The sequence below is a fragment of the Patella vulgata genome, chromosome 6 (assembly GCF_932274485.2).
Source record: "Patella vulgata chromosome 6, xgPatVulg1.2, whole genome shotgun sequence".
Lineage (NCBI taxonomy): Eukaryota > Metazoa > Mollusca > Gastropoda > Patellidae > Patella > Patella vulgata.
In genome coordinates, this window is record NC_065884.2 from 70,185,904 (window position 1) to 70,197,978 (window position 12,075).

The 12,075-nt window shown below is 34.7% G+C and overlaps 1 protein-coding gene across 4 annotated transcripts in view; it reads left to right on the plus strand.

The window, feature by feature from the left end:
- LOC126824549 (double-stranded RNA-specific adenosine deaminase) overlaps nucleotides 1–10,677 on the plus strand; it is a 120,607-nt gene extending 109,930 nt beyond the window's left edge. For all 4 annotated transcript variants that reach the window (XM_050553782.2, XM_056101810.1, XM_050553786.2 and 1 more), the window contains 4 exons: nucleotides 167–231; nucleotides 833–1,003; nucleotides 2,213–2,456; nucleotides 2,979–10,677. In XM_050553782.2, the coding sequence (XP_050409739.1) occupies nucleotides 167–231; nucleotides 833–1,003; nucleotides 2,213–2,456; nucleotides 2,979–3,216 (718 nt within the window). In that variant the 3' untranslated portion in view covers nucleotides 3,217–10,677. The remainder of the gene's footprint in view (nucleotides 1–166; nucleotides 232–832; nucleotides 1,004–2,212; nucleotides 2,457–2,978) is intronic.
- The last annotated feature ends 1,398 nt before the right edge of the window (nucleotides 10,678–12,075 follow it).

Here is a 12,075-nt window from a genome sequence, read left to right on the forward strand (position 1 = left end):
ATTTTTTTTTTGTATTTGTTATATCTTTCATGATAATACATACAGTATTGTATAATGTTTAAGTTTTTGTTATTTGTTATATCTTTCACGTATATCCTAGCGTATTGTACAATGTTTAAGTTCTGTTTTATTTATTATATCTTTCATGAATTTGATGTTTTTATAGAAGTAAAGATGTAAGAAGTAAGGCGTTAAGAAAACAAGGAGTATTAAGAACATTGGTTGCTGACGGTAAGATACCTACTATAAACTTACCTTGCCTGTCTACAATTAACGCTGCTTGAGAACATAGACTTGTATACCGTTCAGACGCTTATTTTTAAACCAGTTCAAAATCGACGGGGTTTTTAAGACAGTATCTTGTTGCATCCACACGTACTCTAAGCCAAACCAGTTTAACTATTCTGACCTCTTCCGTCGGAGGTTAGAGTTAACTATGCATGGGTAGCTTCATATTCTTCATTCGATTCTGGCACGCTTTCGATAACTCTGACTCTGCATTACGCCGCCATTTTCCCAGGAATATAACTTAACGCGTACTGCGCATGTCCAAAGCGAGCTGGAGTCGGGGTTTTTAAGTCAACCCGTTCAGACGGCCAAGATGAACCAGTTTAAAAAAAAAAGCCTTCTGGGGTTTTTAAACTGGTTTATTTGCCGCACATTTGCGTTCCGACGACACAGTTAAACTGGTTTAACGATCCCTGTTTTTTTAAACGGGCTATAAGCTAGTTGACTGACATTTTAATTTCTAAACATTGTCTTATCTTTCCACCCAAAGACTTTTATCATCAATTCAAACCATATGGTTGGTGTTTTTGTTTTAAATTCACAGGCGAAGGAGCTATTCCAACCGATTCAGTACTTCCGGCAGGCCATAATGGCGAAGAAAGGCTAAGGGTCATGACCTGCAGTGACAAAATATGTCGATGGAACGTTGTTGGTGTACAAGGGGCGCTACTCTCCCATATAATGGAGCCTATTTATCTGTCTTCCGTTGTGATTGGTGAGTTTTATTATTCTTATTTAAAGGGGGATTATGGAAGATTAGATAAAGGGCTGACAGTTCTCGCTATAATAGCTAAAGAAAGTAGATAACGTAAAAGATACAATGTTGAAAATTTCAGTCACATTACTTTATTCCCAACCGAGAAAACGGAATTTCAAAAACACTATGGATTCGATTGTTATTGTGACCGTTGTTACGATAATAAACAAAACTTCGATTATCCAGGTTTACGGTTAATCAAGTACAGACGTTGAACAGCAGATAGGATTCAAATCCAGTGAAAATTCGACACATAAGATAGCACCATGTTAATAAATGTCTAATTAATAGTTTATATAATATTTAATGCCCAAAGAAAGATCTGCAATAGGCAGATTTAGCTCTTGCATAATTTATGAGTAATCTATATATATTACCAGTGAGTGACGATTTCTGCGTCAAAGTTTTGTTCCAAGAAAAAAATTAACAGTGTTGAATATTGAACTGGCAATTAAACATTTATTTTCTGAGATGTTTTTCTTAAATTAATTTCATGGGCGCGAACATCTTGTTTTAGACTTTGTTTATGATTATGTAAAAGACAGGATAATCTAGCCAATGACCTATTATTCTTAAATGTTGACAACGCATCCAGACTGATATTTTTCTGGATGACAGAGACTACTATCATTGCAGCAAAGCGTATCAAAGGGAGTGGTGGATTACACAATTCGGAATCAGGTTACCTATTCTTGATCCTAATGGTAGACACTAGCTGATGTGTCAGTGAGCGCCAGTTCGGTTCTTTATTCTGTCAACATATTCAGGGTTTTATGCAAATCGGTCGTAAACACGTTTTAGACTTTCATTCTTGAAAAATGGAGACACGCTAAACGATTGGATAGTTTTTAATAACGTCTATGTTAACAATAATTTTGTAAACACGTCTGTGCTAACTTTGAATATCTTGTAGCCATTTAAGAAGTCCTTCAGACAGGGCTATTTCTATATTATTGTGCGCCTACCTTCATCCCACAATCTATCTACAATAACCGAACGGATCTTGGTTTAAAGGTGTCGTCAAATCCACTCCTGTTTTTGTCCTATCCCAGCGACTATACAGTTGTTAAAGTCAGTCACGCATTGGTCACCACTGATAACTGGAAACTGGGCACTAAAACTTCAGACAAAATTCTAAAATAAAATCCAACTCTTCTTATCTTTCAGGAAGCTATTCTGGTGACCAGAAAGAACACGTACCTCGCGCCGTGTTTGGTAGACTAAAAACTGGAGCACTGGATGAAAAGATCTACAATCCTTATATGGTGAACTCGCCTAGTTTGTATTATCCAGAAGATCATGACCTGGATAACTATGCCTTAAATAAATCGAGACAGTACAGTGTTATATGGACGATTGGTGATGAAGGGGTCGAGGTTATTGATGGTATATTTGGTACCAAAATCTCTGGGTAAGTCGTTCAACAGAATCCTAGATGATCATTACACATATTCAAGAATGAAAAGAAAAGGGATAAATTTAACGTCATACTTTTCTGCGATCTGATTAAAACACAGATCCTATTTCGTTTCGTTTTTTATAGTTCAAAATTTCGTTTTACGTGTCTTTACTAAACTATAAGGATCTGGAAGAATTGTTATATAACCCGCGTTCCGGATGATGTGGGGGATTAGCCAATGAAATGGTCTGTTACGGCGAGTTTTTGGCATGAGTTGCACGGAACTCTGGCTAAACGACTAGACACGTAAACGTCTACGCTGATTGGTTAATCACAAGACTGACGTCATAAGGTCAAAAGCTGCCTGAATGACCCCTGGGGCGACCTTCCACTACAGCTGGTCAGATCTTCATGTAATGTAGGCCATCGAAAGTATTAAAAAAATATAGATATGTATTTTAATCAGATTGATGAATATCGCACTGGATGAAATGAAATTGTTTACATTCAATATGATGTTTATTTATATTTCAGCCCGACCGACATGCCATATTCTGCAATCAGTAAGAAGCATTTCTTCACCCTATTCCATCAAATTTGTACCAAGTTTGGACGTCGGGATCTGTTGGGGAAATCCTACCTACAGATTAAAGATAAAGCTTCAGAATATCGTCGGAACCAAGATGTTCTTTATCAACATTTTGTGTCGAAAAAACTAGGAACGTGGTGCTCTGTGTCGGAGAATTATGACGTAGACAACTTTTATTTATAGCATGTGTCGGAATAAGATTTTCGTATGGATATATATATATATATATATATATATATATTCGCTATGAACTGAACATTTATCAGTATATCAACGAAGTTTTAACTCAACTGAAAGGTCAATGAACTTTGACCCTACTAAGGTCAGCTCTATAACCTTGACCTGCTATATATTATTGATATTGAAATATTTGATCTCCAAGGAAGCATTAAACTTATAGAAGAGAAAAAAGATGGCGAATGCGACTAGATCTGTGATCTGTTTCTACGTAAAGGTAGACATTATTTATTGTGTTGACATACGGCCTTTACGCAATTTAAACGTAATGGACAATTGATTGACACATATCATTGACGGTGCCAAATTATATGACACTAAAACCTACATATAATTTACTAACAAGTTTTAAAAGTTCGACTGTGATCACGTGGATAGATGTCAATAACGCCATCAACCAATCAATTGACAACGGAAATACAACCTACGCCATTGTTATCGTCTACACAAAAAATGCTTACGTCATTACAAAAAGTGTAGCGTAGTTAACATAATTTCCTACTATCCATTAATATAAAAGAAGTATTACATATAGTTTGATGCTACTGTCCCGCCAAAATATGTCATAGGAATGCCCATTGTATAAAACTTGCGCAGTACCATGTAAATATTTTGCGCAATATTATATTATTTGTATTATGTTATATTCCAGATTTCAATTAGCGCACACTTGTTTATTATAAAGCACTTGTTAGAATAATGCGCATTTATACATACTATGATATTACAGCATTGTCTTGAACCGTTTTAAATTGCGTACATCTTGGATATGCTTATGTTCAATGTTATTCCTCTGTTAAAAATGCTAAAAAGCGAAGTCACTTTGAGTGTCATGCTAACAACGGAAAATAAGTAGGAATAACTAGAACGTATTTTGGGTGATGTAATTAGCAGAAAGGTCATTGCAAGGGGACGTAATTTACTCATTCGGTGCACACTTTGAACTTCAGTAAAAGTACCATAAAAGATGAAACGTTTCAGACTTTTAAAAACTACAAACAGTGCCATATTGAATCCAATGTGGTGGCAAATGCCGTGTTATGTGAACAAGATATGACGCACGTGAGTGGTGCGCGATTTATGATGACGATTCAATATGGCGTCATTTAGTTAGTCTTGTGGAGGTAGTTTGTGACGTTTAGAATGTTTTGCTTGTTAAGTCATTCCAATACATATCAAGATCTATGCACATATGATAAAACATATCACCATTGACCAGAATGATTTTATCAACGATCAGAATACCCTTTCTAGTGCGTTCGATCACATATCACATATCACATATCATAATAATAATTCAAATTCTTACTAAAATACACCTTTCTCATCCCGTAATCCATTTTCCCATTGAATTCATTTTATCATAAAACTGAACCATATTTTAAGATCTCAAATCTTGGAGCGTTTGATCTAATTAAGAAATAATCCAACATGTACCAAATTGGGGTTTGTCCTGGTTGTATGAAATAATCGGACATGTAACAAATTGTTTTTTTCCTGGTTGTATCAGATAATCTGTCTGAGAGACTGGATAATAAAACTGTTTATTGTTTAAGAACTATAAAAGCATTCCTTTTTATAAACCTAAATTTGAAGAGCGTTTATTTTTGCTTTTGTTATCCAGACACATTTTTACGTTATTCTAATCATCACGTGCTTGCCTTCATGCGCCATTCTTCATTTATTAGTTATTTATTTAGTTTTATGTTAAAATGGACTTTTTGTATATAGGGAGGTATATTTGTTAGATGGCGGCTTGGGCCGGGGAGTGACAGCCGGGGAGTGACATAGGTCTGATGGCTTTGTACTACCACTTCCGGTTTCGTAGTTATGCTAGTTCCGGTTGGAGGTTATACCCATGAAACACCGATTTAACCGCTAGTATTTTTTAAACATCCAGGTTCTTCAGATTGAAGTGGTATAGTGGATTTGCAAGAAAAAGTAAAACAAATACAATTATGTGGGGTTGAAGGTTTAACGTGTCTGAACCAATCCAGAACTTGACGACGGGCATAAGACAGCATAAGAGGTGTAAAATAAGATTGCAAATTTGGCTCATATGGTCATCCATACAATTTGATATACATGATCATCCATACAATTTGGTATATATGGTCATCTACATGTATATAATTTGGTATAATGGTTATCCATACAATTTGGTATGGTTATCCACACAATGTAGTATATGTGGTCATCCATACTGCAATATATAGCGATTTTATTTTCTAAGATATGCCTTTGGTTTCGTCTTACATTTAGTTTAAAATATTACCAGTAATTGTTTTGTGTTTCTTCAATCTGATTAAAATACAGATCTATATTTCGTTTCGTTTTTTTATACGTTCCATGGCCTACTCTACATGAAGATCTGGCTGGTTGTAATGGAAGGTCACGTCAGGGGTCTTACGAGCGGCTTTTGACCCTATGACATCAGACGTTTCGAGTGGTTTATCCACAGTTCCATGCATCGCACGCGAAGAAGTCACCATGAAAGATGGTTACATTGGCTAATCCCTCACGCCATATAGAACGCAGGTTATATAACAACTCTTCCAGATCCTATTGTAGTACAGACAAATAAAACGAAATTTTGAACTATAAAAATCGAAACGAAATAGTGTTTTAATCAGATTGGTGTTTCTTTCACCGGTGAGTACAAATATTACCTGATGTTATGGTCTCTATGTTGTGAACATAGAAAATATTAAGTGTTTTGCCAAATTTGTATTTTGGGATATTTGTATTCTATGCTAACATAATTTAAGCTTAAAGCAATGTGTTAGTATCTAACAATTAAATTTGTATTAATTTGTATTTTACAATATAATAGATACGGTTGGTGGTTCGCAGAAACAGGATAGCCAATCGGATTGTCACAAAATCACGGAATCTTTCCTAGGGGAGAGCGTTTTGGATTATCACCGAAAGACTTGGGACCGTTTTCAATGAATTTTACAAGGTAGAAGAAGACCAATGAATGTAGATTAGATTGTCATTTCGCCTGACTATCGTCAAGCGTAGCTAACAATATCAGGCCAAGTGAAATACCACGATATTAAACGAATGGATAGTATGTTTCCAGTGTCCCGCCATTTTGGCCTTGTTTGATGTATTTGTAGTTTCGTATTCGTATTTGTATGTTAATTTTATACTGTGTATTTTTCATTACTTGGTGATTAGTTATTTATTCCAGACTTGATTTATTTATTATGATTATAATTCTCCATGTTTTATTATAACATTTTATTATGTATACGTTTAATTCTTAATTATTCTGCTGTTTATCGCTTTTAATATAATCTAGTTTCTTTATTATTTTTTTTACCATTTTTAAAAATCGTCAAGCAGTATTTTTTCATTAATTTGCCAAATTTATTAAGATTGTATTAAGATTAATTATATAACATTTTAATTAAGAACCCAAAACCTAAACTTCAACGCTAGATAAGAAATTACCGTAGAACTTGTTTATATCGCCTGGAAAGATTGCCGGATGTTGGTAAATTTTCAACTTATCATATACTGAATGGAACTGAACCATTTTTACACTGACATTCCCTTTAAATATTGATGTTTTAAGTAGTTTGCAAAGGATTCAAAATTCCTCAGATGACGAGCGTCGGTTTTAAAGGACATTTTAAAAGTCTGTGATTCACGAAAATAGAGGTCCTAATAGGCTTTAAAGGACATTTTCAAAGTCCATGTTTTACTAAAACAAAGGTCCTAATAGCCTTTAAAGCATTTTTAGATACGTAGGTTTTATATACCCATTCATATAAAATTGTTTTTGCAGCTTATGTAAGACTTACATTTTAATTATGGTATATCGCTGTCTTTATGTCTTTAATTCTTACCCGAGAGTCCCTCCCCGATATTCTGGAACCCTTTTATTTTACGTATCAAATTTAAAAATGAATGATTATACATATTTATATACATATACATTTCTAACGCTGTTATGATTCGTAAATATTAGACCATTCCATATGTAAACTAAAATATACAAATATATCAATTGTTAATTTATTGATGGGTCGATACGTGTATTTTAACATGGTTAATTTTTTAACAGATGCTGAAAGTATTATACTGTAGTTCAAATCTCTGGCCTGGCTTCCTCTTGTCAGTGGTGCAGGGCGGAGGTCCTAACAAGGACATCTGTCTAGTTGTTTGGATAGGAGGAAAAACCGATGTCCCGTGTATATATTGGTGTGCACGTAAAAGATCCCTTGGCAGTTGAAATTCGATATACGAGTAGGCCATAGTGCCACTGCCTGGACAAGATTTCCCTCATTGCACACTGTATGGCCTTTGTAGAATAATCATATCGTTAGGATTAATTGTATTAAAGGCCGATCCGAATAGAACGTCTAAATATAACAATTTTGATGAAACCATAACTGGGGAAGCTTGTTACATACCCAGTTTAAAATGTTTCATACGAATAAACATTTATTGTGAATTTTAAATTCAAATTCAAAAATACCTCTGATAAATTACATTTGTTATTATGTTATATTAGAATACCAATCTTAATTCCAACTTAATCTTTTATTCGTTTCGTTAGACTATTTACGTGAACAACCGATTGTTTTAGCAGGGAGTACAGAGTTGCCCCCCTTCTTTACTATTTTGTGTTTATGAAAGTGAGAGTGGTGGAATGCTGGAGCGCTCGATTGCTTTTCTCGAATAAATAAATAAATAAATTCGAACCTTCCTGGACCCCCCTTTGGACCACTGGGTCCGAGAACGAATTAACACCAACCCCCTACCCCCATCGCCCGCCCCACGCGCCCGAAGCTCACCACTTCCTGCACAACCCCGGTTATAGATTACATGAATAATACGCAGCAAAACAGAAACGAAACGAAGGTAGTATAAAAAGCCAATAGTAATTTAATAAGATTGAATATTTTAATATAAAAACTTCTAGTCCGCTTTAAATAGCTTGCATCAGTTTATTATCTTTATATGTTTATCATTATTTTTTTATTTTAGTTATTTATATATCATTTATCACGGTTAGTGCTAAATGTTAAGGTCAGCTGAATTTTTTGTCATAGGTCACGAGATGTAAACAGGGCTAGGGCTAATCCCAACCCTAACCCCAAATCTGGACCTAGCCCCAATGCTAACCCTAGCCCTAACCTACAATCGCGCCAACAATCACGTGCCCTAACCTTATTTACATCTCAACGACCTTGACAAAAATTGAGCTGGCCTTAACAAATATATTTAGCAATCTATCACCCAGTATTTAGTTGTTAGTTGTTTTGATTTAAAGAGAGAAGGTAGTAAATATAAATAAAACCCGTCTATAATTATGATTAAACCTAACTGATGTTTCATCAAAGCAACGGTTTAGTATAGTACATGAATACACGCGTACGTGGAAACTAATAATGCGAATTTCTGGAAATCGAGAGAGAGAGAGAGAGAGAGAGAGAGGGTGAGGACATTACTTGAATACAGTCGTACAGGAACTAGCCACGGGATTCGTTAAGTAAATGTAAAACTATATGACCTGGGCCCTGTTTCTCGAAATCTTAACTAAAGATACAACCCAAATTTTAGTAGATACTTCAATTTTGATTGGCTAAGCACTAAAATCAATCTAATATTATCCAATCAAATTACTTAAATTTGGATTTTATCGTGAAATAGGCCCCTGGTCTAGACGGGGTAAGCCAACCCTGCCGTGTCTACTAAATTAGGTTTTTAGTTGGGTTTTATTTTGTATTGGATACCCGTTTCCTTTTAAATTGGATATCCATTGATAAAGCTTGGAGGTAATCCTACTTTATGATTAAAACAATAAAACTATTTTATTTTTCATTCATTATTATCCCTTTTTAAATTGTATATTTTTTAAATCGTAGATGATGATCGAATTTTACAGTCTTTAATTCATACTTCTTTACTTCTTTATTACAAAATTTTGCGCCTGTCGTTTAGAATGTGAACTTCTAAATGTGAGAAATTAAAAGTAAGCCATTTTGGTTAGCCGGTTGACAATATTAATACTTTAGTGGCATTTAGCGATGGGAGACATAACAGAACTAACACAGTTATATGGGAAAACAATAACTGGTTTATTATACACTAGTACGACGTTTCGATAAGTATCCTCTTATCGTTATCAAGCACAATACTTACCGAAACGTCGTACTTGTGTATAATAAACCAGTTATTGTTTTCCCATATAACTGTGTTAAACTGTTTCAATGGCATTTAGTAATTGAACTAGAGTATACAGGTCACAATTCTATGGAATACAATTACTGCTTATTATTGAGCGACGTTTCGACTAGGCTTCTCTAGTTATTATCAAGCTATGATAAAAATGAAAATATGACAGGACAATATATACATGTACACAACAATGCTTAGTTAATGCTGACAAAGACTAGAGAAGCCTAGTCGAAACGTCGCTCAGTAAAAAGCAGTAATTGTATTCCATAGAATTGTGACCTGTATAACTGTGTTAGTTCTGTTAACAATATTATCAATATACGGTTCATATTTATAAATGAAATCAATGCTTTTATATTACTGATCGATCGTCATAACCATGTGTTTTGGTATGGTCCTGTCTGATTTGGGTGATATATAACGATTTAATCACCAGTACTGTTGGTCATTATAATTTAAGTACATATCATCATAGTTTAAGTCCAGAACATCTTGATTGAAGTTCATAACATTATCAGGACTTGGCGGAGCTAACTAGTTATCTTGCTTTTAACTAGTTAGTTTATTTTTAACTACATTAACAATTTTGACTCCACACAGTCCTACATTTTGATTTAAGTACATAAGAATACGATGTAAGTACAGGACAGGGCTTGGTCTTGATTGAAGTTCAGAAGATCTTTATTTAAGTTCAGAAGATCTTGATTTAAGTTCTGAAGATCTTGATTTAAGTTCAGAAGATCTTGATTTAAGTTCATAATATCATGATTTAAGTACGTCACGATACGATTTAAGTTCAGGACAAGACTGGGCCATGATTTAAGTATAGAGCACTATGATTTAAGTTCAGGACAAGACTGGGCCATGATTTAAGTATAGAACATTATGATTTAAGTTCAGGAAAAGACTGGGTCTTTAAGTATAGAGCATTATGATGTAAGTACAGATTGTGTCATGATTTAAATACGGAATATCATTTTTCGGATTAGAACATTTTGATCGAATAACAGGTACTTATGTATAAAGCAATAATGGAACTGTATTTTGATGATATAAGTAGACATAGATTAGAGGTTTATATTAGTAAAGAGATATTTAAAAATAACATTGAATACAGCAGAAAAGAGATGTATATTATTAAAAAATATATGTATACATTATATATTATCGTTATTTAGCTTATCACCCATCAATACATTTTATATTAGTAAATCCACTGGTGTTGTTGTTTGTTGTGAAGGGATGGCCGAGTGGTTAGCGTGCGCGCGCTGTATCATAAAGTCTGTCATTGAGTCAACTGGCGTGGTTTCGATTCCCCGGTTGTACGTGACAAGGAGTAGGATCGCCTGTCCAACCTCGTGGGTTTCCTCTCGGTCCTTCGTTTTCCTCCCGCTGCTAAAGACCCTAGACGCAAGCGAATTATGGAAATAATATTGAACCATGTTAGTCCCGAAATGACTTAGTGTGTGTCGAGTGGAAGTTAAACCTCATTTGGGCGGTCTTAGGTGCCCTAACCCTCAAATTTCAAAAAATCGTTTTAGTACATGTTTCGATTAATGAAATCATGACGATTGATATGCGATATTGTTCTAATCGATATATATTAATAGAACAAAGCTATTTATAGATTGTTTAATAGAACGCCATCACAAAATACTCTGGCTCCTTTTGCTTATTAAACAAGTCTGATCTAAATGGGTTGGATCACTGTGATTTCCGAAAATGCATTTTGCATAACAAAGCTATATGTGGGCTAGATCATTCTTCTGGTAAATATGTTGATGGTTAGATCTTTCTCTTCACACTGTCCATTTTCGGTTTAGGGTATTTGGTCACAACTTTCTTTCCAATGATTCCGACTTTGGTGATTTAAAATGTGCATTGAAGCGCCAACAGTGTCTTTTTACTCCTGATGACTACATGCTAGTAATGGAGAGGTGTCGACAAAAACCATTTCTCGCCTTGACTTCAAAAATCAGCCAGATCCACGATGGAAAAGTAAGCATGGTAACAACATACAGGGAGCGGGTAGAAAGCACATGGTGACACTCTTAGTACGTTGACAAAGATCTCATTAAGCCCTCTCTAGTCCAATCAGACCACGCTACGCTCTCGCCATGCTATTACGAGCTTGGTATAGTCCCCTTGAGAACAGGCCCTAAACTAATTAATCGACATTTTAATTCCTACATCGACGACTTTAGTCGAAAACACTGAGTATGTTTTTAGTAATGTATAGAAGTATTTATTTCTCTTCTATTTTCATATTGAATGAAATTAAATATGTTTATTTAGCCGTTGTGTGTTTGAAAGATGTCAAACTGATCAGAGCGGAATCACGAAATAGTCCACTAATTATTCAATATGGCGGCGCCCATGAAAGATAATTTCACAGAAAAATTTAAGAGTATCTAACCTTGTTTTGAAAGATAAACAGATTGAAACTGTAAAGGCAGTTTACAATGGTAAAGACTGTATTGCAAAATTACCCACTATAACATATTATATATCGCTTTTACCGGAGTGGCAGAAGTCGAAATTTTGCTAACATAACATTTGTTTACATAAACCACATGCTTCGGGTGTACAAAGCAGTACGCCAGCCGATAA